At 38.5% G+C, this 27,842-nt stretch overlaps 2 protein-coding genes across 2 annotated transcripts in view; one reads left to right on the forward strand and one right to left on the reverse strand.

The window, feature by feature from the left end:
- Nucleotides 1-5,228: 5,228 nt before the first annotated feature.
- Nucleotides 5,229-10,170, reverse strand: SNAP29 (synaptosome associated protein 29; the record flags this gene model as incomplete). Its single annotated transcript, XM_079543821.1, has 5 exons — nucleotides 5,229-5,386; nucleotides 6,779-6,883; nucleotides 7,441-7,526; nucleotides 8,551-8,747; nucleotides 9,970-10,170. 5 exons carry the CDS (start codon nucleotides 10,168-10,170, stop codon nucleotides 5,229-5,231), a joined length of 747 nt encoding a protein of 248 aa, XP_079399947.1.
- Nucleotides 10,171-10,463: 293 nt separating this feature from the next.
- The window catches only part of PI4KA (phosphatidylinositol 4-kinase alpha), a gene marked incomplete at both ends in the record, with an annotated part of 58,582 nt that continues 41,203 nt past the window's right edge, over nucleotides 10,464-27,842 (forward strand). Inside the window, 18 exons of the mRNA XM_079543632.1 lie at nucleotides 10,464-10,679; nucleotides 12,473-12,589; nucleotides 13,843-13,936; nucleotides 14,604-14,692; nucleotides 15,102-15,174; nucleotides 15,476-15,735; nucleotides 16,206-16,272; nucleotides 18,099-18,247; nucleotides 18,609-18,674; nucleotides 19,655-19,751; nucleotides 20,039-20,230; nucleotides 20,896-20,996; nucleotides 21,767-21,896; nucleotides 23,581-23,710; nucleotides 24,314-24,409; nucleotides 24,854-25,037; nucleotides 25,589-25,692; nucleotides 26,000-26,168. Of these exons, the coding sequence (XP_079399758.1) occupies nucleotides 10,464-10,679; nucleotides 12,473-12,589; nucleotides 13,843-13,936; nucleotides 14,604-14,692; nucleotides 15,102-15,174; nucleotides 15,476-15,735; nucleotides 16,206-16,272; nucleotides 18,099-18,247; nucleotides 18,609-18,674; nucleotides 19,655-19,751; nucleotides 20,039-20,230; nucleotides 20,896-20,996; nucleotides 21,767-21,896; nucleotides 23,581-23,710; nucleotides 24,314-24,409; nucleotides 24,854-25,037; nucleotides 25,589-25,692; nucleotides 26,000-26,168 (2,334 nt within the window). The remainder of the gene's footprint in view (nucleotides 10,680-12,472; nucleotides 12,590-13,842; nucleotides 13,937-14,603; nucleotides 14,693-15,101; nucleotides 15,175-15,475; nucleotides 15,736-16,205; nucleotides 16,273-18,098; nucleotides 18,248-18,608; nucleotides 18,675-19,654; nucleotides 19,752-20,038; nucleotides 20,231-20,895; nucleotides 20,997-21,766; nucleotides 21,897-23,580; nucleotides 23,711-24,313; nucleotides 24,410-24,853; nucleotides 25,038-25,588; nucleotides 25,693-25,999; nucleotides 26,169-27,842) is intronic.

A 27,842-nucleotide genomic window follows, 5' to 3' on the forward strand; every position in this document is an offset into this window, starting at 1 on the left:
AATGAAAGATCATCTAGAATTAAGATGCCAAGGAGGACAGCCACTTTCCCCAAAATATACACAAATAGAATTGAAAGGCCGTTTTCTATGAAGTTCTGTCTTGCCAAGAACAACGTCACAGTCCTGAAACTGAAACAGGGCTCCAAAGTGACTGTACTTAGAAAACCCTGCCTGGCATCCAGAGATCTTCCTAATTTAGCAGTCCACTTATTCCATGGGCACCAATGTTTTCTTTCAAGAGTCTTACCAACCAAAAAATTATTATGAAAAACAAACAACACAGAAGCCAAGTTCCTGCCCTCATACACAGGTGAGAACCCAGCTAAACACCAGGACATTTTGAAGACTTTTGCCATCACAAAATTTGGGACCATACAGGAATATTATATACCTGTTGCTTTTAAGTTTTCAAGATGGTACAATTATTTGTGTCTTATTCCTATCCTACTTGTCCTCCTCATGCATACCGTTTATTATACTCTTGATAATATCAGAGTCTAAGGCTAGATTACTCCTCAAGTAACATCTCGGATTATTTCTTCTTTGCAAGTAAAGGCTTTACATAAATGAATGCTTACCTGCATTCCACTTTCACTATCAAAGAAAATCTACTCAAGAGTCAAGTAAAATGCAATGTTGTCTTTTTATGCTCAGAAAGCAAAACCCACCAGCTCCAAACTAATTTCCATTTTGACTCAAAATTTACAGAAAATGTTGAGGAATTTAATAGATTTTACTACGGGAAGGAGTTATCTGAAGTTGTAATAAAAAAAAAAAAAAAAAAAGGAAATAAATGCAAAATCCCACAATTAACAATAAACATCTTTATTAATCAGCTTACCACTCAGTAGTCATTTAATTCAATCTTCTAAATTGCAGTTCATTTTAACATTTAAAGAAAAGAAAAAGCAAGTGATATACCTGGATGGAACAGACATAAAGTCTTGTTTAAAAAAAAAAAAAAGTATACTTCTAAAAATGCCTATAAAGGTCTATTGGTTTAGAAGGCAGAGGTCGTATTATCTATTTCACCATTTATCAAACAACATTACTTCAGAAAAGCTATTAGGCAGCAAAATATTTCAGATAAATTTCGCAAATCAGAAATCAAAGCAACAACAAAAATACCACCAACAACTGTAAAACCTTCAGGAAAAGACCAGATTCACATAGAGAGCATTTACATATAACCCAAATAAAGGCAGTAGTTTCTCTTTGAAATGTTGGATAGCACACATGGTACACTCCAATAGGGCACAGACCAGTGTCTGAGTAATTCCAGTAAGAAGAGAGTTCAGGTGCAGCAACACATCTTCGTAGCACAGACTAAAATTCAACTATGCATAATTTGTTACAGTATTTAATACAACACTCAAGCAACTTCAAATCATACACACAGAGGAAACTAGTAAACATATCTGACTATTCCCACTTTTTTTTCCTCCTTCCTGTTTTTAGCATATATCTTATTACACATACGTTAGAAAGTATATACTAGTTCCCAGTGTTTAACAACTCTTCAAAAATTTATTAGCAAACTTTCTGAGAAACAATATGCATCCTTTTACAAAGTAGACTGAAAATAACATTTTCTTCTCTTACTCTGACCTTAGTATTAGGCTTCTACTCAAGCCAATAGGAATAATACTAATTAGAGCTATTTTGCTGCAAGAACATCTTATGCCAACACAAACCTAGACAAAACAATTTAAGTTATCAAGTTACACTTGAGTCTTCTGAAAGTCCTACACTTCATACAAAGTAAGTTTTTCAACAATATCCAAAAAGAAATAAAATTGTACTTCTTCACAGAAAAGAGTACAAAAAGTTACAGAAAGTCTGTCATTACATATATAAAGTGGCATTCTTGGAAAGGCAAAGCTCATGGTGTTTTTTTTTCCTACCTTGGAATTTCCACCTTCCCGCAGGAGAAGAAGTTACTCTAATGAGAAAAAAATATCACGTACAAAATACTGTTGTTTCTTCATGTAAGTCAGCAGAAAACATAAAATGTGAAAGTTGAGAAAGGTAATTCAGTTAGTAGCAAATATTAATAACTCCCATCAACATTTTTCTTTCCCTAAGAAAGAAAACTCACATCTGAAGCAATCATTTAAAAAAGGCTATTAAAAAAAAAACAAAACACCAAAATTAATAAATGGAACAGAAAAGCCTAAGCAGCAAAAAAATAATGACACACAGTGCACATGATAAGTCACAGGTTGAAGCAGTGACAGAACACCTGGTGGGAAAGCAGAGCCAGCCCAGAGAAGTTCAGGTGCATACAATGTACCTGAGTGACCTGAAGAGTTGGAACCAGGATCCACCTACTCCCAGGCCTCATTTAAGGGTCGGCAGTGGAAGCAAGGATGTTTTGCTGGAGGTTTTTTCCTTCCTGAGCCTTCAAAAAGTAAGTAGCTGGGGTTTTTTTTGTTGTTGTTGTTTTTGTTTTTTTTCTCCTCCTTTGTCTAAAGATTTTGTCACCCTGCTATTGTTGCTGTGCTTTCCCCATCACCTTATAACATTACAACAAGTTAGTGAGACAATGAATTAAACTGTTAAAGACGTGAGAAGTCAGACTTCTGTATAACCTCTGTATGTTGGAGATTTTAGTCTGCTTGGATTATAAGGCTCTCAAAGCAGAAATACGGATTTTAAAAATTTCTTTTTATTCCCCTTCTTTGCCTGTGTTTTCAAGGCCGAAGACGTTCAGGATGTGCAAAACATTTAGTAATGCTGATACAGCTAAGCTGTTGACTAAAACAATTGAGTTCATTCTGTAAATTAACTTAAACTAAAAACAGGAAGAGCTGGCTTCAGAAAGACAAAAAGACAACGTATTGTTAAGGCAACACTCAATTAAGTAAACTAAAATTTTAGCTGGGAATCAAGCTCTGCACTTATTTCATGTAACACAACAAGATCATCTAGCTACGCTCTTCCTCCACTAACCCAAACTCTGTGGGGAAAAAAAACATCAATCTACAATGCAAGTTAGTGAAGTCTGACTTTGGAAAAAACTTAATTTTGAAATATCTGCGTATAAATGAGGACAGATTTCAACCTACACTGAGTTATTTACTGTGGTGGTTTTTGTTGTTGTTGAGTATCCTATGTTCTTGACAGATATTACAAATCCTTTTTAAGATGCAAATGTTTCCATTAATCAGCACTGGGTAAGTAAAAACACCATTCTTTATACCCTATTAATAAAACGGGGAGTGAATAAAATTTATAATCAGTACAACAAATACAATCATAATTGCAATATTCCTTCACTGACTTAACAGATGCTTAATAGATTTTGATAACTAATGACTAGTATAACAAATCTCTAAACCTTCTCAAGGCATCAGATCATATAATTCGTGACTATTCTAACAGTTAAAGAGAATTATGATACTGACCAAGAAGGGAGATCATAACATTGACATTAAGTTTTTTCAAGACTTCATATTAGTATAAATTAGAGAGAAAGCAAATAAGGCTTTTCATGCTCAAAAGCTCATGCAGTTTTAAGTCTCTGCAAGTGCTATCTTTTTTAGGGACTAAATTAATGATAGTAGCAAGGTTAGGAGAAACAGAAGCACACCTTCAATCTAATTCACAACTCTCATATACTTTTCATAACACTATGCCTTAGAAGTGTGTGGTTTGGGGTTTTTTTTGTGATTCATTTGTCTTTACAGTTGAATTCCCCAGAGACACAGTAAGTCAAGAAATGGTCAAGTTTTCTTAGGTCTCTTTATCCTATTGGGTGAACTTTATAGCAAGTCAATGTAACAAATTCCCTTTTAAAAAAAAAAAGAAAAGAGTATGAATGTAATACTCATGAAAGATACTCATGATACTCATGAAAGATACATGAAAGATACTCATGAAAGCCTGATAGTTCTAAACGCCTTAGTTGTATTAACTTGGAAGAGAATATTGCACCAGCACAAAGTGGCTCTCTTCTTGGCCTTTCACTGTCAGTTTTGATAGAGAGTATTGCAATACTGACACAGGTTTTCTCCAAACTGAAATTACTTGTTTTCAAAAGAGACATCTAGTTCTCATTGTCATGTCTTCAGCTTGGAGCAGAAGTGTAGTTATTCTACAGTTGTATTTACAAATGAATAAAATGAAATAGAAGACCCAACTTGTATCTGGAAGACTGAAAACTTTTTGAGCTTTTCTTCATCTATGGGAACTTTTTGTATCTGCTAAAGCTAATGCAGAAGTATGTGCATCACAGTTGAGCTTCTTAAGAACAGTCAATGTGTTCAAGGAAAACACAGCATCTGCTCACTCCTGAATCACCTCTATTTGAAATAAATATTAAATTAAGGAATTACTTTCTAACATCTGTTTGCACAGTAGCAGACCAACTCTCCATTTCTAAAATAGAAACTAACCACCTACGTAACTAAGTTGAGAAAGGGCAGAAAATGAGAGCAGATAGTGACAACTGCTACATAGGAATCTTAGGAAGTACACATGCATTAATTGTGACTCTGTTACCCAAACTTTCTGGGTACTTACCAATCAACATTTCTTGCAAACCATAACATACCCTTACTGATTTTTCCTGAAAGTAGCATAAAGCTGATAGTACCCAGTGATCCACTCATAAATACCACTGCTCATTGGAAAAAGTAATCTTAGGAACAAGAACACCTACAGAAAAAGTATCATTCTTGCATTACACTTTTGACAGTTTACCTTTTACACCTTCCATTGAACAGTTAGCTCCTTAAGCCCCAAGAATGCCAGAAGGCAATCACTTAGAATTATTTGTACAGCTGAAAATTGGCATATTTTTCAACATATAAAATAGCTGTAGGTAAACATAATTTGCAGTGCTTGATCCGAACAAAGGAATACATTCTGTTCTCCCTGCCCCTCCTGGAACTAAAAAGGCAAAAGGTAGCTGATTTTCTCATCACAGCTTCCAGGCCAGGGATACTGAAGCTTTGTAGACTCTGGACTCCTCCATGCACACAATGCACAGTAATACACAAATTAACGGAGTACTGAGAGATTTTACTCAAAATGCACTTTTCCCATGTACACTGGAAAGAAATTCAAGGTATTATGCCACACTTTTAATGTCAACAAAATAGTAGCCTAACGGAGGAAAAAAAAAAAAGAAATATATACCATCCAAGGTTGTTTTTCTTTTTAAAGAGATCTGCTGAGAAAAGACAACTGAGAAGAACTAATGCTGGACAAAATTTGTTAGATCTTTAAAGTTGTCGAATTTTTTTATCAGTGCTTTTAATACCGACGTCCAGAATCTCTACTTTTTTGGTTAGCCGATCCAGCATATCATCTTGCTCCTCTATTTCTGTCTGCAGACCAAGAGCTAGGTTTTTCAGACGACTCAATCCAGAAGACATCTCATCTGTCAAAGGAGAGATTGACCATAAGGATTCAAAGCAGTAGAAAGCATATTGCTTTAAATGGATACTACCAGGATTTCCTCTCCTCCAAAACCTTGAGTTAGAAAAAATTATTTACAACTGCTCAAGCCCAAGTATTCTCTAACAATGGAAGAAGCAAAATTTAAACACTGCTACTGCATTACAATCAGAAAGTAATCATCTTTATTTCCATTACAAGTTAAATGCTTAAAACCAAATCTGACTTTTATGATGAAGCACCCTCTAATGTAGTTTTCACTTGTTAAAAGATCTTGATGAAAACTGGACTGTACCCTTCCTCAGCACAGTATTAATAATAAGCTATTTTTTCCCAACTGATCTGCATGCAGAGATATTCTAAATACACTGAAGATTGAAGCAGTTAATTATTTAACACAGATGAGAAAATTAAGTTTCCAGAATTTGACTACAAGAAAACTATGCTGTTGTGTGCATGATTGGTACAGATGTTTCTGAAGCTAGTAAGTTTTACGTGATTTGCGAGAACAACTGTGTTTCCACTAACTGTTATGCTTGATTATTTCTCTTTGATTTCTTTCTTTCTGACTTCCACCCAATCTTTTCTTGTTAGGTCAGCTAAATAGTGACACACGTAAGCAGAAAGGCATGCACATTGTACATACGCTACAGTAAAATGAGAAGGTCAGCTCAGAATATTTTTGGAAGTAAAAAAAGAAATGCAGCAAATTCACTAATTATTAAGTACCTTTCAATTGTTCTATATTCTGCAGAACATGTTTATTTCAAAAGTTGCAGTTTTAAGTTCTCTTGGTCCAAATCAATGTACAATTTAACACAGGCATGATACAGCTGTCAGTCTGATAAGTTCAATATATCTTTCAAGATAACTGGAAGACTTTACATAATGAGGTAATAAGTACCATACTGCTCTAATCCAGATGTTGAGTCATTACTTTTTCTAACACTACTAGTATCTTAATTAGGTTGTTTTGTTATTGGGTTTTTTTCCTTGAAAATGGAAGGATTAGCCTGCTTGTCCTAATGATATTTCAGTTACAGGATGTTTCAAAGAAATATTAACATATCCTGGGAATTATTTTCATACCCTGGGATACATCAGCAGCATTTCCTCATTCAAAGACCAGAGATTTGCTTGCATATTCACATTTAGTAAGACTGCTTTTCGTATGGTCAATATATGATCTAAGAGAACTCCTGGTTTTGGTGTAGATGATTTGAAAAGACAATCTATAAGCGTGTTTTTTTTTAATATCAAAGCTCATATAAACTATACAAAAAAAAGTTATCAGGGATATATTAGGCCTTCTCTAGCTTGAGAACAAAAAATTGAAAATCGTACTATGTCAAACAGCTTCAATTTTCTCACTTACCTAAGTTGTTATCAATTTTTTTGTGGTAGGCTTGCAGACGTTGATTCTTTGGATAGGCATCCCGTTGCACTGAAGAAATCGAATCTATGCTGCTGAAATCACTATCTGTTAAGAGTACAAGATAAAGTATATAATAAAGAAACAAGAATCAAGTTTTGGAAAGCTATCAAAACTTAATTTGACTATAGTTGCCATGTAATTATATAACCAGTTAGCAAGAGCATCAAAAGCAGTCCAACATCACTACCTACTGGACACACTCAAAATAAACAATTATAAAGCTATAATCACTCTCTTGTTGTCTTTTGTAACTCTATTGTGTAGCTAAAAAAAAAAAGACACCAACCAAAAATAACCAATAAATCCCACTACCAACAAAGCGAGTCTACTTCCTTCTATCGGCATTTAACATTTGCTCAGGTAAAGCCACTAGAGAGTCACTTCTGCCCTCTGTTGGACAGACTCTTAATGTTATGTGAAACGTAATGGAGATTGATGTTACCAGAAAGCTTTTCTTTTCTCAGAGAATTACAAATCAGGAATGCTAGGATACCAGCCTCCAGAAATTAGGTAGCAACACAAGTCAGCAGTTTGTCCTACCTTCACCACTGAGCAAGTTCCCTCCACTTTGACGACAGGCACTCAGTACAAAATAAACAAACCTGAATTATCTAGGCGCCTTAAATTCGGATGACTTTCCTGATATTTTGGGTCTTGATCTTTGCTAGACATCATTGCTTCTTTTAATCTGGTAATACAAATAATAAACCAAAAATATTCTTACGGATCAAAGGCTTCATTTTGAATCAGTTCAAGAATAGGCATTAAAATTATCCAAGAGAAGAGAACTTACTAGACCTGATTCAACATATCCCTTCACAACTAATTATAATCACATCTTCAGTGAAAACACAATTGGTTGTTCTAGTGCTGAAAAAAGTATAAGCTTTGATATCAAGAACAAAACCACATCTGCAGTCTTGGAGGCAACCCATTCCTTTCCTCCAATTGAAAATGAAAAAGGGAAGCAGGAAAATCAATCCACACAGCACTACCATGCTTTACATAAATTTCTCAGCTGAAGACAGACAAATACTGTAAGACATAGTAATTCATTTCCATTTATAGCTTTTAATTAAAAAAAAAGTTGAGAAAGATGCATAATATTTAAGTAGAAACACACCAATGCTGCAAAATCATAGTTTCCTAATACAACTGAATTAAGCATGATGATTCAGCGACTCTGAAAAATAACCTGTGAATAAACTCCTAAAAATCTGAAGTTATTCTTACCATTACAAATGTAAGGAAAATAATAACTTTTTCAGAGTTAAAGCAACAAGGGAACCAGGCACCAACTCAGGAGTTTACAGAATCAATACATTATTTTTAAATTTTGATTTTTTTTTGGTGACATTTCAGAGAAGCTGGCAGGTGGGGGGAGGGGAGGGAGAGAGGAAGGGGAAAAACTTATTGAGGAGTTTAGGAGAAAGACACATGAATGAAAATAGTGACGCTGTGAGGAAACAGAGGAAACTCTCTTTGTTAGAGTCAGGTAATTGGAGAGGGATCAAAGAGCACAGAGAAGACAGCTAAGGCCCTGGTAACAGAATGAGAAATATATATGACAGCACTATTCCCACTTCAATACTTACTTTAGAAGAATTGCTCTAGATCCAGATTCTTTCAGAAGAATTCTGATGACAGGCAACTCCCCTGCTTGAACACAAGAAAAGAGTACCACGCCCCAATAAAATTTTCATTTGACTTACCTATTGTTGCCATAATATTCAGGTATTCCATTTTGTTCTGGTTTGCTCTCGGGTGGTTTGGCTTTGAAGTAGTTAACCAGACCTCCAAAAACACTCTTAATGCTATTTATGTGCCTTTGACTAGTCTTCAGGTCCTGGTCCATTTTATCAACCATTTGTTCTGTACGCTTCAGTGCCTCTCCTTGACGTATGAGCTCCTAATGGACATTGACAGATAAAATGAAGCTAGTTAAGCCAAGGTAAACTGGAAAACCAACCATTTTTAATAAATGTGCTTTAAAAACAAAACAAAACAACTCTTTCAACTGTGCAGACTACTCCTAAAGGCCTGCAAGCCTTTTCACTTACTCCTGCTGTTCTGGGGGTTCTGGGGGCATTTCAGTGAAGAGCTGGCAACCAGGTACGGCATTGGCCAGCTACAAAAACTTCATTTGTGCACAACTAGCTTCCCGGTACATACTACAAAAGAGATTCAGGCACTTTCCATGCTGGTCTTCTGTCAGACTTCATTGCTTATTGATTGAACAAGTATTGCACCTAATGGGCAACGTAGTGAAAATGCAAAGGTTTACAACAGGCAAATGAAAACTACGTCTAGTTCTGAAACTAGAAATTAACAAGGGATTCTGCTTCACATTGCGGGGTTGTTCTAGATGATTTATAAACAAACTAGCCAAAGAAAGCAAATACAGCTAGAATATTTTTTTTTTTTACTGCAGTTTTAAGGCAATGCTAACAGTTACAAATCCTGCTACACAGAGCTGTGTTATTTCAATGGCACTACGCTAAAGCAATCCAAAGATTCATTAGATTCATTCTGACAGAAGACCTGCCCTCAGCTAATGCTCGTGTAAAACCAAGGACAGTGCTAAGCCTCAATTCTCAGTCTCTCATTTCAGCCATTCGTGACACAGACACCACAAGGTAGAGCTCGGTCACTTTGACGGTCATGCTGCTGCGCTCAGGCAAACTCCCAATTACTGGATGACATCATGGCAAGGCCCTCATTAGTGACACGTGAATATAAACTGCACTCCAAAACAAGCACGTGAGAATGAAGGAAATGATTAATAAAGGTGGAACCAAGAGTATGATCAACAACTAAGCGTGCAGACTTCTCATTTTATTAGAGTTGCTGAAAACTAAATATATGCACTGTTAATAAAACCCAGTAAGAAACTGACACAGCTGAGCTCTGCTCTCTGTGTAAAGAGACTCCAAGTGGGATGCCACGCTTTAAAAACCAGCCCTCTCCAGCAGCAAACCGTGATAAGGAGGGACGTACTGCCTCTGAGACGCTGATCGATTCCGAGAACTAACGACAGCATCCAGAGGACGGGAAAACATCAGAATCAAAACCCACACCGGAGAGGGGCAACGGCATCGCGCCGTGTTGCTACTGCAGGGTCCCGGACCCACCTCGGAGGCGGCCACACCAATGCGCTCGGACTCGTAGAGAAGCGAGAGGGAGCGCGCGGTGCTGTCGGCGGTAGCGGCGGAGAGGCGCAGCGCCTCCTGCTGCAGGTAGCGCTGCCGCTCCGCACCGCATACTTCTCCACCGCCCCGCGTCTCCTCTTCGTCCTCGTCGAAGGGGTTGTAGCTCCTCGAGACGGCCGACATGGCGAACTTCCCCAGCTCAAGAAGCCTCAGACGACGCCGCCGACCGAACCCCCCCTCTTCCGCCTGCAGGCACCGGGCGGAACTACCGCTTCCCCGGGGTGGGCCAAGCGCTTCGCTGAGAGAGGGCGGTTCATCGGTGGATGGGCAGGGCGGGGCGGGGCGGGGAGCGGAGCTCCGAGCGGTGAAGGGAACCAGGCCGCCGCCATCTTCTCTGCGCGATTGGTGATCTACAATGTCGCGAGATAGGCGCTCTCGCGAGAGGGGCCTAGCCGCTCTCTGACTTGTCTCACACAATGGCGGCTGCGACGGTTGCGGCGGCGGCAGCGGCGGCGGCTACGGCAGCGGCGGCAGCCGCCGCGACCGCCGCCGCGCCCTCTGCCGCCGCCGCAGCTCCTTCGGCGGGCGTGGGTCGAGGGAGCGGCGTGGGCACCGCGCGGGGTTTCTACTTCAATACGGTGCTGTCTCTGGCGCGGTCGCTGGCCGTGCAGAGCCCGGCGCCGCTGGAGAAGGTGGGGGCGCCGTGTGGGGGTGTGACTCGCGGAGGGCTGTCACACGGGTGGGAACTGTGTGCGAGGCGCGTCACGCGAATGAGACCCTTGGGTGCTGCGAGGGAAAGTCTGAGGCTCCGCCTGTGAGGAGGTTGTGTGGGGTCTTGTCGCACTGTGCGTGTCTGAGCGGTTCTCCGGGGGCGGCGTGCCCACGCGTGAGAGGGCGCTCTCGTGGGCCCGCGGCGAAAGCGTTGTGCTCTGAGGAAGCCCGGGCTGGGGCTTGTGGATCGTAATTGGTCCTGGCCTTGTTGGAGCTGGTCGCAATTGCGGTATTTGGTGAAGTCAGAGTGATGTTATCTGCTCAGGGTGGGGAAAAAAAATAGCTGAGGTAAACATCTGCCGAAGGTATTACTCGGTAGAAGGATCTCAGTCTTGGGAGGCTTCCTGCTGTGATCTCTGCTCCGCTCGGAGCTGTGGCTGTCAGGAGGCAGCATCACGGCTTGGTGCCTATGTGCTGGGTGGCACAGCTCTGTGCCAAGAACTGCTGTTCGGGGGTATTCTCACCCAGGTGCTACAGTGCGTCTGTTTAGTTCTTCTTCTGAAGTCCTGTTGTTGGTTGTACACCTAGCTGCAAATCATAAAACCATAGGATCGTTACAGTCGGAAAAGATCTCTAAAACAGTCTAGTCCAATTGTCAACCCAGCCCCACCATGCCCACTGAGCCTTGCGCCCCGGTGCCGCATCTCCACATTTCCTGAATACCTTCAGGGACAGTGGGTCCACCACCTCCCTGGGCAGTTTCTTAATGTCCTGCCGTTGGCTCCCTGTTACCAACTGTTAATTAATTTATTTTTTTCCAGTGTGAGAAACTATAGTAGGCGTTAAATGATATCAGTAGATGAGCCTTTTAATTGTGATGGTTTGAAAAGTTTCAGAAATTTGAAATACAAAAAGAAGCTTGTGCAAGTGTTGAAGGAAACTGAAATCAACCCATGTCAAATAGTTGTTGATTTTCTCAGTATCTGCTATTCGTTTATTTTTCTTGGCCCTTAGATATTTTCATTCACACACTGATGCTTAAAGGAGGGCCGTTTGGCCAGGAACTGGAAAGAGCACTGTCCCCTTCAATTACAGGAGCTCTGGATGAGTCCTGAAATCCACAGCCCCCGAGATTGATTCTTGTATGGGAACTGCTGAATCACGGCCTGAACCTCTGATCATCTGAGGCGAGCCGTGAGTCAGCCAGAGGAGCACAGGTGAAGGCAGTTCACCTGTGCTGCTGGAAGGGGTGGAGCCAGGCTCCACCCCTCTTAGACCTATTTAAGAGCTGGCTACCAGTGGGGAAGGATCTCTTCTGGAGATCCCTCCTTTTGTTGCTTTGTGTAGGTGAGCCTAGCATACAGGTGAAGCCTTCCATTTATTCTGCTTATTATCCTAGTCTATTTTGCCTAACTGTCTTGTTCTTTTGTGGTTATAACATCTTGATAGCCATTGATTATACAATTCTCTTCTGTGAAAATAATTGCATGAATTTTGTTGCAGCCCTGACCTTCTGCTTGGGGTGCTGTGGGATGTGGATGTGATAAGTAGAGCTGATCCTTACAAAAAGACAGCTGGGATTTTCCCAAGGTCTACTGAGTTGTTTTTTTGCTTTTGTTTTTCTGTTATTGTGTTTCGTTGTTGTTTTTCTTTTGAAAGGTAGTGCTAATACTCGTTTGTTGAGTTTTGTTTTTGTTTTTTTTTTTTTTTTTTTGTATTGCTCTGACTTTTTTGGCTTTGCTCACCCCCATTTTTTTGCTTCACTGTTCTTCAGGTACAAAAACTGCTCTGTATGTGTCCAGTGGATTTCCATGGAATTTTTCAGCTTGATGAACGTCGCAGAGATGCTGTGATTGCTTTGGGAATCTTCCTAATTGAATCTGATCTTCAGGTATTTTTCCTGTTAGGCTTCCTCTACTAAGCTTGAAAGATATTGGATTAATTCAAATGCAGTAATACAATTAATGAAAAATTATTATTGTTCTTTCTAAAAAAGTTGGCATGATAAAAGATCGGAGGTAACGGAGCAATCAGGAGAGAAAAAGAAGCAAAAATAGTTCTGATGCATGTGACAGCAATTGTGGTACTACCACAGCCAGACCATTGTTATATTTTTCATTTGTTGCAGATTAAGGAGATATGGGTAAGGTTAAGTAATTTTATGCGGGCTTGCAGGTGATGGTAGACAAGACAGAGGCACTTGTTTACAAATTTTAAAGGGTAGGTGATGAATCAACCGCATGGTGTTGAATTTGAGGTAGTAAAGGAGAGAATTGTCTTCTGAGGGGAAGCATGAGTTGTATTGTCAGGTTTATAACAGCCTTATTATGCCTCAGCATTAGCTAGGATAAAAGGACAACCAGTTTATGTAGTTGGCTTTGTGTTCAAGCATCCATATTGTATCTAATTATGACAGGCTGGTTCTTTTCTCCTCCAATGTTGCATGCAGTATTGTTTCTTGAAAGAGAAAGTATATACTGACTTCAGGGTCCAAAGACATTAGACTTCTTCAAGCTTTTCAGTTTTGCCATGGTTTGAATTGGGCTTATGTTTCCAACTGTTTACTGTGATTCAGCTTGTATACATAGTAGACTTTTTTTGAAGTGTGAAACTTAAGGCAATTGTATTCATTCTTCTTAGCATTTTTGTGATGTTTTCAAAGCCAGCAGTTTTGATTAATCCAGCTCTGTGAGTAAGGAAAATGTTATCCTTTGATTTGTAGATTTAACTGAGTTCTTAAATGGTTGTGCTAAGTGATTTGCATAAGACCATGGAGTGGGTCTCATATAGTATATAGAGGTTGTCACTTCCAGACATCTAACTGCCTTCAAATTATTTTGTGACTTTGCTGTAAATCAGTACATGAACTGGAAAAAGAAGATCCAGAAACTTAATTAACCCCAACTTTTATTGAGAATGAACTTGTTAACTAGAATGAAATGCTTGAGTTTATAGCACTGAATAAATATGTTTATTTTCCTTTGCCTATATTGAAATCTGTTCTGCAATATTCAAGAAGTGTGTGGAGTAATTGTTAGGAGTTCTGTGTGTGGTTAATGTGGTTTTTTCATTCCTTTAAAGTAACTGGGGATGATATTCTTTAGCATTTTGTCTCCATTTTAAATATAATATTTTGCTTTTTAGCACAAAGATAATGTGGTTCCTTACCTCCTTCGGCTTTTAAAGGGACTTCCCAAGGTCCAATGGATAGAAGAAAGCAGTGCACGGAAAGGCAGAGGTGATGTTTATTGTTGTGTTATTTATTTATTTTTTTTTTTTTAAATTATCATTCTCAATAAATAACAGCCAACAAATAGAAATAAGTCTCTTCAGTGTGAGGTATAAAGGGAAGTGAGAGTTGTGATGAGGTTCTCATCTGACAGCCTTTAATATTAATTGTTCTTTAGAAATGGAAAGGAAGCTGAACACCTCCTAGCTTTCCTGCTTGACTGCTAAGTGATAAATTAAATGATAAATTGCATTTTCCAAACAATTCAATATATCTTAGTACTAGATCGGGGAAGATTACATAGTAATTTAGAGCAAGAGAGTGGAACCTGAGATTTTTATACTTTGCTTTTGTTAGATACTGAGTTAAATATTTAATTTCTTGCTCCTTTAATATCTCTTAGAATTAATATAAGAATAATTCTGTTTCACAAGAGATACTCAATTTGTTTTTTTATGTGTATTTGAAAACCTGGAGAAGTTTTTATGAATTAAAAATATTTTAATACTTCATGCTGAAATTATGATGGCTAGAATATACTTTTAAATTTTGTTTGTACTGTATCTGAAATCTGTCTCAGAACTGCATGACATGAGAATCACTCATGTGTTCTTTATGTTTGCTCTTACTATGCTCTCTCTAGCAATACTCAAGGGTTTGGTATGTTACTTTGTAGGCTTGCTTCCAGTTGCAGAAAACTTCAGCTTCTGCTTGGTAACATTGTTATCAGACGTTGCTTACAGGGATGCCTCCCTCAGAGAACAGGTAGAATTTAAGTTTGTGTTGACATTTATCCTGTTGCTTTACTTTGCTTGAGTTAGTTAAACCTCAGGTACGCAGTAGATATTCCTAAGTCTGTTTTTATTTCTGGGTTCCAAAGAATGACAGTCACTGAGTGCAGAGTTTTAGTATTTAAATTTTGATACTGAGACCAGGACTACTGCAGTTTTTTTTTGTTTGTGCCAGTTAGCTGAAGGCTTTACAAAGGAAAGATCTGTAAACTGAGTGAGAGCAATATACTTCCAGTCATGTAATGTTAAAAAATCTTGCTTACAGAGATGCTTACATTTCTAAGTTCATAAGCAAGTTTTACATGCGGTGCAGTGATGTCAGATAAGATGATAATACATTTTTACCAAAATGTGTTTTTATATGTCTGTCTTGATTGGTTTAGATTTTGGATGCAGTTCTGCAAGTAATGCAGTTTCTGCTGGGAATGTGTCAGACTCCACAAATGCATGATAAAGGTACTGTTAAAATATGTCCTAATGTCATTTCTGTATCTGAATTCCTGTTCTCTGAAGGTCTCTTACATTTTCTAATTATGAAGATTGCTTCTGAGATATAAGCAATTCTCTCCAAGTTCTCTTAGCACACACTCTGTTGCTGTCTGTTAAATATGGCAGCTAGATACGATTATTCCTCTGCTTCCACAAATAAATCTTTGTAAAGACACTGACCTGAAACAGTTTAATGAACAGTTTAATGGAGCTGTAGCTTAAGGTTGCTCTTAACGCTGTTGTGTTTTCTTTTTTTTTTTTTCTACAGAATATTTATGCAAGTATGCAGTGCCATGCTTGATAGGAATTTCTCGAGCCTTTGGTCGCTACAGCAATTCAGAGGAGGCTCTCCTTTCAAAGCTTTTTCCAAAAATTCCCCCACATTCCCTGAGAGTTCCAGAAGAGCTAGAAGGAATTCGCCGACGATCCTTTAATGATTTCAGATCCATTCTTCCAAGTTCTCTACTCATGGTTTGCCAAGAAGGAACACTGAAGAGAAAGGCTAGCAGTGTGTCTAGCATCTCACAGGTTTGTATAACTTGCTCTGTTTTGAAACTCATTCTATGAAGATGTCCATGATCTTGGTGAAATTACTATAACGCTAGCCCTGAATATGTAGAATTTTCTCTTAACGCAGTGTTTTACCACATTCAGTGATCTTTATTTTGGTTCCATGACTAAGATTCAAAATAATTAGTGTCAGTTAAACTAACAACTGTATTAATGTTCATATGGAACAGTTGACAAATTCTGTTCCTCTTGTACGGTGTTATGTTTCATGTTATTCTTATGAGGAAAAAAAGCATTATGCTTTGAGAATTTGGGGAAACTGGCACTACATACCTAGATTTATGCGGTGTGCTGAGTCTATATGAGTTCTCGCTAGTTCTACCAGCAGCCGAGGGTGTTTGTTGTTAGGGGTCAACTTACTGTGAGAACTTACTGTCTGGAAGACTTAACAGTAGTTTTTAAAGTATGCCTTTTGTGTGGCATTTCAGGTTAGTCCTGAACGTGGAATTCCCCCACCTAGTTCTCCTGGAGGATCTACAGTTCATTACTTTGAAGGTAAATTATTTGGCAAATCAACAGTGTGATTTTTATTATTTTTCTTTCTCTACAGAAAATTGAGAACCAAAATCTTTTTGATGTTTATTCTCTGCCTTCTAGGATACTTTTGAGAAATTCCCAGGGACATGTCTGTTAGAGTTCAGAAAAGTTGCGGAGTAAAAAAACAGTCATTTTGCTGATTTTCAGGCTTAGTTGTTTCTGGCAGACTTTTGAGAAGCATGATTTCCTGATGCTAGGCAGTACATAGCTCTGCAAAGCTTAATTCAACTATGCAAAAAATATTTCTGGAGATTATACAGAGTAAATTTCAGAAACAAATCTTAATACTCCACTAAACAAGTAAATTGTCTGGAATTTTGAGTCCTCTGTGTCACACTAAGTCTAGAACAGCTCCGCTTGAAGTAAACTTGATAGAGGTCACTCTTTAAGACCTAGTAATTTGTTGATGATAATATAGGAAATACTGAAGCTGACTCTTAACCACTGAATTATGAAGCTTTAAGGTTTTTATGTTGTGACATGCAGGGCTTGTCTAGGACTTCTAGTAAACCAAGACATGGACAAGTCCAGTGGCAAACTTGTTCTGAGTGTTTTGGTGTCTCTTGATTTTTATTTATTTATTTTTTTGTCTGGCCGTTTGAGGTTTTTAAGTGTGTGCATTCCATATTTCTAGGTCATTTTCCACTCTGAAACTGGCTTAAATTGATTTCTTCCATCTTAAATTTCCCCTTTCTTCATGTTACTATTTGTAGTGTCTGTCTTCCTTCATTAAATCACTGGGGTGCAGGGTAGTTCAAATAAAATTCCGAAGTAGCTAAGTAAGGAAAAAACCTGTTTAATCTCTATCCTGTTGAACCAAGCTTATTAGGTTTACTACTGGGCTCTAGGTTTTCTGTGTTTTCAATGATTTTTTGGTGATTTGTTTTTTTGTGTGTTTTTGTTGTGTGTGGTTTTTTTTGTTGTTGTTGTTTAAGGAAAAAATGCAGTGGGTTAGAGTGAGACATAAGAAAATGTCTTAAAACATGAAAACATGAAGGCAAGTCTTACTTTTTTTGAGTAATATGGTTTGTGATAGTCTTATTTTTTCTGAAGAGGATTAATGGCCTTGTTTGTTTGTTTGTTTTAGCCAAGACTGGGACTTTAGGGGTAGGAAAAAAAAAAGACTGAAAACTTTTAAAAAATTATTATTAATAACCAGTGCTGCTTGAAAGCCTGTTACTCATAGGAGTGCTACTTTAGTACAGACAACTGAGTACTTTGAAAAGACAAAGATGTAATTTCAAAAGTGCAAACAGCGCCAAAAGCATTATAACTTGCAATCAATTTGCTTAACAGAATACATGAACCTTAAAAAATAATCAATTTCAAATTGCAGTAATGAATTTACTTCTTTTCTAAGATGAAAGGCTTTACCACATGTTTATTTGGACTAATACAGGGAAAAACTTTGCAAGATAGTTTTGTCTCGGCCTATTCTTCTTACCACTATGCTCGTTACTAACGCGGCATTTACCGAAAAATTTCCAGGTAGATGGACATCAATAGCATGGTAAGACTTCTTGTGAGCCATGTCTGTGACGTGAACATGAGAAACTGAAATCAATTCTGTCTGCATGATTGTTGCTTTCTAATGGATATTGTAGTTTTGTGCCTTGATTTACCAACAGAATAGCTGAATTGAGCCTCCAGGTAGTTTGCGAGTTAATGACTGTACGCGTGTTGCAAAATAACTCTTTTTAGTGGTGATTCAGCATTGCCATTAAACAAAACTTGTATTTCCCTCCTCTCCCTAAACTTTTTTTTTTTTTTTATTTTCTGATCAGGTTCTTATCTTCCTGATGGTAGTGCACTGGATCCTGATTATTACTTCACTACCATCAGCTCCAGTTTTTCAGTTTCTCCTCTCTTTAATGGCATTAACAATAAAGAATTTAATATCCCATTGGAAATGCTCCGTCAGCTCTTGAATATGGTATGTGATGAAACACTATGCAGGCTGCAGTGATTCTAGATATCGTTATTAGAGAAATATGCAATTTCAGTTAAATATTTAATTAAAAAGACTATGCTCATCTTCCAAGCTTTATGTAACATTATTTTTATGGCATTAAACATAATATTCCGAAAAAGTGCAAGGGATACTGGCTCCAGCTGCTTCATGCATCAGCTGTCTTGCTGTAGCGCACACAGGCCAAAATATATTAAATCGTGTTGTAACTGGAAATTCTTGAATTTCATCTGATGCTTTGCAGTTGTGATGGGTGTTTCTTTGCATGTGCAAAATTGTATCCTCTTATATGTAGGAAGATATTTTTAAAATTCCTGCTCTGCAGGTAAAACAGATCGTTGAGGATTCTCTGCTGAAGACCTTAGATGCAGTTGTAGCTGAAGTTGCAGAGGTATGTTTTTAAAATCCCCTTCTAATGACTAGTGCACTTCATTTTTGTCTTAATAGTTAATACTTGAAAATTATTTTTAAAATGTAAGATATGCCTTGCCTTTGCAAAAGGATTCTAGTTTCCTGGTTCATTTATTTCTTTTAGTTTTTTTACATGTACCTTTGTATTATGCAAAAGTGGGAAAGAATATTTTTCACAAACATAAAAAGAAATAGTTGCTCTCTTACAAATGAAGTACTGAGCTACTTGAGCTCTTTTATCTTTCTAAATTACATTCATTTCCCAAACTGGTTTCCTATATTGTCTTTTCTCATGGTGATAGAATGTAGATTTTTTGCTGATGAGTTTTATTTCTCCCTCCCCTTTTCCTGCCTTGGAAATCACAACTGCTCTGTTTCAAGAAGTGTAATAGTGTTATGCTTCATTGACCTTTGCTATTAGAGATGGTATGTTTATTTTTGTAGGTCTGTGAGTAGTTGTTCCCCTCTTCTCTTTCCCCACAGTGTTTTCTGGGGTTAGCCCTGTTTCACTGGAGGTGTAGAACTTAACTGGAAGAAGTGTGTGTTTAGTTTTGTGAGAATGTGTTTGTTCTCTCCAGCCTTCCCTTGAGTACTGCTGTATTTTGATTTAGGCCGAAGTGGAGAACATCTTCTGTCTCTCCTTTCTCAGTAAAACTATAGATTTGATTGTTAGTATTTATTATTATTAAAAGAGAGAGCGAACATGCATGCTGTCTTCCAGTCAAAAGACGGACTGAATCTTGTTTAGTACACTGAGTTCATTTAATGTACATAGTAGTTGCACTTATTCTTCTGCTAAATATAACAAGGACAAGCTGTGAGGTTACTTTTGATACATGTCTTCCTCTGCAACATAAGCAAACATTTAAAACAATTGTGACTTGAATGTGAAAATTTATTTATCCATCTTATATAAAATACTTCATTTTTATTTTCTGAAAGCATGCTTCTCTTTTGCAGATGGGCACTAATACAGATCTCTATTATAAAACATTCAGTGATCCTCTTTATCTTGCGCAGTTCAAAATGCTGAGAGACACATTATATTACATGAAAGGTATAGTATATGTGTATTTTGTGTAATTTAGGATGTGTTTTGAAATGTTTACATTTCCTAGCATCATCCTAGGTGCAAGGAAAGGAAAAAACTTTGTATACAACAGATGGCATTTCGATTGTCTGATTATTAGCATACTTTGCTATGAAGGCTGTCTTTTATGTAGAGCATAAACTTCATGAAATAATTTGAATTATAACATGGCAATGAATTTTATTTGTGCCGTCTTTCTGGTCCAGTGGATCCCTTTCTTCTACGCTAAATGTTTTTTTCTTTTACTTCTTTAGACCTTCCCAACTTGTTTGTAAAGGAAATCCATGATTTTGTGCTAGAACAATTCAACAGCAGCCAATCAGAACTTCAGAAAATCCTTCATGATGTTGATCGACTGCACAATGAACTGAGCCCCCTAAAACTGCGCTGTCAAGCTAATGCTGCCTGTGTGGATCTCATGGTGTGGGCTGTGAAAGATGAGCAAGGTGAAAAATGCTCTCCCATTTCTGGAATGTCTGTCTTCTTTATTTTTAGCTTCTAGAAATATTTATAAACTCTCTGATGTCAGAGAAGTCAAGCTTCAATCAATACATTGTTTAATTAGATGACCAGGTGCTTAGACATCTCTGTACATAAAATCAGAAGCTTCTGATTAGCTCATTTAGCTAAAATGGGCAATCTAAATTTCAGCAACTGTATAATTGTTGCTGGAATTTTGAATTGTTGCTTTTAGTGTTTTAGAAGTTTCTCAGTCTGACTGAAAATGTTTTTCTTCATTGCTGTGCATATTGGGAAGCTCCTTCTAGCTTTTTCTATTTTCTTTCTTGTTATATAATTCTTATATAATTCTTATGTATTATATATTATGTATATATTATGTATAATTCATTGTGATGCTTACTTTTTGTCAAATATGAAGAATGCTCAAAATCAACTGTAAGTACTGTCTTTCTTTCAGCCATAGTGTTTGGAGGGGCTAGTTAGTGCAGATACTAAGACTACGAAACATCTTTGAGGAATTGTAGCGTGAGGAGATCGAAGCTGATTAGTTGTCTGTGTGATTTAGACAATCCAATAAGCATTGGGTTATGTGTGGCCTAGTAACAGGACTAACCAACTTATTGATGTTTGTTGGATTTTCGGTATTAAGGTGCAGAAAACCTGTGCATCAAGTTATCAGAGAAGCTGCAGTCAAAAACTTCCAGCAAAGTCATCATTGCTCATTTACCATTGCTAATTTGCTGTTTGCAGGTCTGTCTTTAATGTATTTTACTCTACTATATGATTGTGTGGGAGTGGGGGGGGGGGGGGGGATTATGAGTTACTGGAAAGCGTTTTACATCTGCTGTTTGTGTTATTTTTCATTATGTCTTTCATTTGGACTTCAGAGTTCTGGTGTAGAAACTAGATCTGCAGCAGAGAAATGCATTCAAAATCTTCTTTAGCTCTACTTGATCTTGAAGAACAACACTGAGTGTTTTTAACTGGTATCTTGTTTCTGATATAGTTAGTGTTATAGTTGTTACATAAACTGGGATGGGTGAATTATTGACCTTTAAGATTTGGTTATTCTGATTATCATGTCATCTTGTTGGACACACTTTTGCAAATGTGTTGTTTTCCAGAATTAAGGAAATTGTTAGGGTTCTTCACACGTTGGAACTTGTCCAGTAACTTTATCTTTAGAGTATGCAACTCATTTCATATGCCTCCTGTGAACTTAATTATGAAGAAGGCAGCAAGAGTTGACTGACATACCACACTTTAATTTAAAAGAAGTAGAGGCTTTCGGTCTAGTATTAGAGTTGGAGGTTGGTGGCCCTATGTGTGACAGGAGGGTTGGAGCTTGATGATCCTTGAGGTCCCTCTCAACCCAAGCCGTTCTATGAAACATCTAGGTCTTCTAAAAATTGAATACTTTAAAACTAGCTTTTTTTGTGTTGTGCTGATGTTGCAAGCTTACAGTTGAAATAAAAACCTATATTGAAATAATTTCATTTTTTTTCCTTTTTTGTTTTTAGGGTCTAGGTCGTTTATGTGAGAGATTCCCTGTTGTGGTTCATTCTGTCAATCCGTCTTTGAGAGACTTCCTTGTGATTCCTTCCCCAGTGCTTGTGAAACTTTACAAGTATCATAGCCAGTATCACGCAGGTGATTGATTGGGGTGGGAAGGGAAAGGCTGTGTTAGAAAGGATATGCTAGTTATTATTTTGCTACTTTATGGCTTATTGAAGCTTTTAGATGTTCTGTGGTGATGCAACTTTTTTTTTTTTTTGAGATAGAGAGGAGCAATGCAGATTGGGATAGAAGTGTATCTATCAATTGAGATAACAGTATTTGTACAACTAATTTTTATTTTTTGAGCAGCATCACTGTGTCTGCTTTGTTAAAACAGGGCAAAAGTTCTTGAGATAAGACTATGTGAGATCACTAGCCATTGTAGTGTGAATATGCATTAGTTTGCCCTGTATTATGTGTGTCTTATGACAAACTTACTGGTGATGTCAGTTTATTTTATATGTAGCTTAACTAAAGAATTGTGTTCCTGATCAAGAAAAACAAGTGTGTTGAAATACTTCTTGTTGTGCTGTTGTGGAGGCTGTGGTGATAACACACAGCGTGTGGTGATAAGCAGGGAATGGTTACTTTCAGTTTGCAGGTTGTGTTACATTTGCATTAGCATGTGTAGCAGAAGTATTAAGTCACAGCCTGAAGTAGTGATGGAGCACCTGGTGGAAAGGCAGGGCCAATCCAGAGGAGCTCAGGTGCATGCAGTGCATGTGAGTGGTTTGAAGGGCTGGAGCCAGGATCCATCCCTTCCCAGACCTCATTTAAGTGATGGCAGTGGAGGTGAGGGTATCTTGCTGGAGATCCCTGCCTACCTGAGGCCTTCGAAGGGTAAGCAGCTTTATTTCTTTGCTTCTGTGTCCACAGCTGCTGCACTTGGGCTTATCCCCACTTACTGCAGCCTAGGACTTTGCCACCCTTCTATTATTGCTGTACTTTCCTTTGCACTATAGTGTTACAGCATGTAACCAAGATAAGATGGATGAAAGAATGTGAACTTCATAAGGCAAATCATAACTGAATGTGCAGACATGTTGGCTGTATTTCGATACTTTTTGGTCATACGTTTGTATGCGGTAGAATGTGCTTACATGAACACACAAGTGAGCAAGTGTTGTGAATTGACTTCGTAATCCATAAAAATGCTAGTCTTTTCAGGTTTGTTTTCAGAGTTAATCTTGGAAAAAGTGGCTAGCAGTATAGCATTCCGTTTTTGTTCTGCGATTTCAGATTGCCATGGAAAATATTGTTTTCCTAGTTTGACAGCCATGTGGAATCTTCCTACTTTAGGCTTGAAAGACATGAAAGTGGCATTAAAATTATCAAGAAAACTTTTGCTTAATGACCAACAGGTTTTTCTGTGCAGTATTGGTGATAGACAGGGAGTAGGGAGGATTTGTGGATTCCTTGTGTTAGGAGGATACTTGATGGCGTGCTTGTTGTCGTTGTTTTTTAATTGTACTATGAAGTTATGATTTCCCTAAAGAAGGTGTACAATGTAAATTACTCGCTAATGCGAAAGTACTATTGTAATGCAAAGGCAGGACAGATAAAATGAGAACTGAAGGTGACTAAATTTAGGAATAATTAAATGCTGTGATAGCTTGCCAAAGTAGCGAATGAAGTTTCAAATTTCTTCAGCTGAACTCTGACCTATCAAGTGGCCTGTCTTACCTTGCCAGATGTAGCTCTGCCTGTATACTCACGTTTCGGGTGATGGGGCAAGGACATCTTGGATGGTGCTGATTTCTCTACTGTCTTTGACTAGGTGCTAATGACATCAAGATTAGTGTAACCAATGAGCATTCGGAGTCCACTCTAAATGTAATGCCTGGCAAGAAAAGTCAGCCATCCATGTATGAACAACTTCGCGACATTGCCATAGATAATATCTGCAGGTAAGAAGTGTGTGATAACAGAGAAGGTGTACGACATTTGGAATGTATTTTCTCTTTTATTTTTTCTCTTTCCCTAGCAGGAAAAGTACTGGGACCATACTGCACACTTTTCTGTTATGACCTTTTTTTTTCTTTAGACAATCCCTTGGTTCTGTATGCGTCCTAAATTCAGAATGGTCACTTAGTTTCATTGTTTTGCTTCCCACATACCTAACTCATGCTATTCACATTTTGATGCTCAGCCAGGTTTTTGTTTCCTCTAACGACTGTTATTTTCTTCTAGACAGCTTCACAGAACTGTAGGGAAGACAAAAAGTTGGCTATCAGAGACGAGGAGTTAAGGGTGCTAAGCAAATCTAAGCTGTTCTAAATGTATCTTTTACATATTCCCATCTTTGTTGCTGCATAAAGCAGTAGCAGAAGTTCCGCCCATTTTTTTGAGTATATCTGTAGTATTTCTATACAGTTTGTTCTTGGACTTCAGTATAGATTTCTCTTCCTTATTCCTGGTGCACATGTACAATTGTACAAACTGAAATATTTGGTTTTTTGTTGTTTTTCCTCTACCTGTTCTAGTATGCTTTCTATTCATTTTCATTCCAGGTGCTTGAAAGCTGGCTTGACTATAGATTCAGTGATTGTTGAAGCCTTTCTTGCCAGTTTGTCTAACCGTCTGTACATCTCACAAGAGAGTGATAAGTAAGCTGTTATTTATAAAACCAGTTTTTTCCTTCACTTAACCAGCCTGAAACTTATTCTAAGACATAAGTACTGGCAGCATTATTTTAGAATTAAATGTCTGAGGGTAAGTCCTGCAGTAGCTTGTCCTATTGCTTTGCTTGTCACATTTTCTTCTGTTCTCTATTGTTCCTAGAACAGTTTAAAAACAGATTCTTGTGTAGTGCGTTTGTACGTTCTGGTTTCTGGTGTTTTTTGTTTTCTTAAACCTGCACGTGTATGTCTCTAATGCTGAATGTTGAGGGTAGGCAGGTGTGTAGAGGGCAACAGTAAAGTTTAATGATGCTTAAATTTAGTATACCAGTTGTTTCTTACATGGAATATAAGCCTGCTTTGAGGGCTTATTGACTGCTGGACAACTACATGTGTGACTGGGTGGGTTTTTTTTTGTTTATCTTGTAACAGGGAAGCTCATTTGATTCCTGACCACACAATTCGTGCTCTTGGGCACATTGCAGTGGCACTGAGGGACACACCGAAAATGATGGAACCCATCCTACAGATCTTACAGCAGAAGTTCTGCCAGCCACCTTCTAATCTTGATGTACTCATCATTGACCAGCTAGGCTGCTTGGTCATCACTGGAAATGTAAGGAAAGAACTGGCCAAAAGAGTTCCGATTTATACTCCTTTTGATTTAGTTTCCTTTAGAAACTGTGTCTTCAAGAATTATTTTGAAAGGTTTTCTTAGTTTACTTTCGCATGCTTGTGCAATACTAGTCTCAGTGACATCAGAAAACAGAAGGTAAATAGTAATGTGTAAACTGCTGTGCCTGTAAACAAGATTCATCCCTACAGGAAATTATGGAAGTTTAGAAAATAAATTCCATGTTTTTAGAAGTTGTTTCTAAATGTGGTCTGCATTCCCAACAGGTGCGCATCATCATTTTTCATATTAGCTTTTGAAGTCTTGTAAATATATACATTTAAAGCAATTAAGTGAGCATCCAAGCAGTGAGAAACATTAATGAAAACACTTCAACTGTGTGCTCTTTAGAAGCTGAAGCTATTGTTCAGGTTAGAAGTAGGTGCTTGAAGAACTTTTGTAATACTTAGAATGTACTTTACACGGTCATTCATCATAGCAGAGAGATAATATTCAGTAAGTACTCTGAGTAGTATTTTTTGTTTGTTTTATAGCAATACATATATCAAGAGGTGTGGAATCTGTTTCAGCAAATCAGTGTTAAAGCAAGTTCAGTTGTTTACTCTGCCACAAAAGATTATAAGGATCATGGATACAGGTAAGAATTAAATGCGTGCTGGTACTGTGTAGAATATTATTTTTCCCTTTCCAGAAACACAGCCCTCTGCTGTTTTTTGTCTGTAGTCATATCTGTAACAAGAAAGTAATTTCTTCTTGGTAGTGACAAAATCATAAATAACAACAGATCATTCAGACAAAGCTGACAAATAATTTTTCATTTAAATAGTGACTGTAGTAGCTTTATTAAAAGAATTACTGGTCAGAATTACGAAGAAAGGACTGAAATTGGAGAAATCTGTATTGAAGGGTTGCTTGTTCATAATTTCTTTTTTCTTTTTTCTCAGACACTGTTCCTTAGCAGTCATTAATGCCCTAGCTAACATTGCTGCTAACATTCAAGGAGAGCACCTTGTGGATGAACTGCTGATGAACTTGCTGGAACTGTTTGTTCAGCTTGGGCTAGAAGGAAAGAGGGCTAGTGAGAGAGCAAGTGAAAAAGGTCCAGCACTGAAAGTAAGTTAATTATGTTTTTTGGGGTTTTTTTTGTTTTGTTTTTTTTTTTTTTTCAGTTGTATGCAGTAAAACCGCATTTTTACATGTGGGTTTCATGAAATTCCATATCCTAAAACCTAAGAGTGTATTTCTGTCCTGGAATTAGGGCGCAGACTGGTATGTCTTCCAAATGCCTGGCTAACTGAATGTTGTATCTGAGATAAGGCAGTGGTAATTCCTGTTTTACAGCTTCTCTTGAGTTTGTGTTAGCCTTGGTATCACTGTCTGAAGTGCTCAGTTGTCAGAGGTGGAACTTCAAAGAGAAACTGGGAATACTGATCTCTGAATATTTCTTATTTGGAGTGTCTCAAAATGTAGCAGAACTCTGCTCCTAATTTTAGCAGTGCCATAGGATCATAGAAAATCTCAGGTTGGAAGGACCTCAAGAAATCACATAGTCTAACAGTTTGGCGTGGTCCCTCACTAAATCCTTATCTCCAAATTGGAAAGATGTGGATTAGATGGGTGGACCACCTGGTGGATAAGAAGTTATTTGAAAGGCTGCAGACAAAGGGCAGTGATCAATGGTTCTGTGTCCAGATGAAGGCTGGTAATGAGTATTGTCTCCCAGGAGTCTGTCTTGGGACCAGTGCTCTTTAACATCTTTATTAGTGATATCAGTGATGGAATTGAGTGAGGAACCCTCAGCAAGTTTGCTGATGACACCAAGCTGAGTGGTGCGGTTGACACAGTGGAAGGAAGGGGTGCCATTCAGAGGGACCTCAACAGGTTGGAAAGGTGGGCCTGGGTGAACTTAATGAGGTTCAACACAGCAAAGTGCAAGGTTTTGTACTAGGACTGGAGGAATCCCAGGCATCCTTACAGACTAGGAGTAGCCTTTGAGAGCAGCCCTGCGGAGAAGGACCTGGGGGTGCTGGGGGATGAAGAACTTAACATGAGCCAGCAGTGTGCTTTTGCACCTTGGAAAGCAAACGGTATCCTGGGCTCCAACAGAAGAGGGGTGGCCAGCAGCGACAGGGAGGTGATTGTCCCCCTCTACTCGGCTCTTGTGAGGCCCTATCTGGAGTACTGTGTCCAGGTCTGGAATCCCCAGTACAAGAAAGACAGGGAGCTGTTGGAGAGGGTCCAGAGGAGAGCCACAGAGATGATGAGAGGCTGGAGCACCTCCCCTACGAAGACAGGCTGAGGGAGCTGGGCTTGTTCAGGCTGGAGAAGAGAAGGCTGCGGGGTGACCTCATTGCAGCCTTTCAGAACCTAAAGGGAGCCTCCAAACAGGAGGGCGAATTAACTCTTTGAAAGGGTAGATAACTGCAGGACAAATTGAAGGAGGTAGGATTTAGGTCGGATGTCAGGGGGAAGCTCTTTACTATGAGAGTGGTGAGGTGATGGATCAGGCTACTTAGAGAGGAGGTTGACGTCCTGCCCATCCCTGGGGGTGTTCAAGGCCAGGTTGGATGGGGGACTTGGGCAGCCTGGTCTAGTATTAAATGGGGAGGTTGGTGGCCCTGCATGTGGCAGGAGGTGGTTGGAGCTTCATGATCCTTGAGGTCCCTTCCAACCCAGGCTGTTGTCTAATTCTATGAAAGTTGAGGTGCTCAATGACATCTTTGCCTCAGTCTTTACTGACAGAGGCTCTAGCCGTACCACCCAAGCTGCAGAAAGCACAGGTAAGAG

Source organism: Tetrao urogallus (assembly GCF_951394365.1).
Source record: "Tetrao urogallus genome assembly, chromosome: 17".
In the NCBI taxonomy this organism is placed as follows: domain Eukaryota; kingdom Metazoa; phylum Chordata; class Aves; order Galliformes; family Phasianidae; genus Tetrao; species Tetrao urogallus.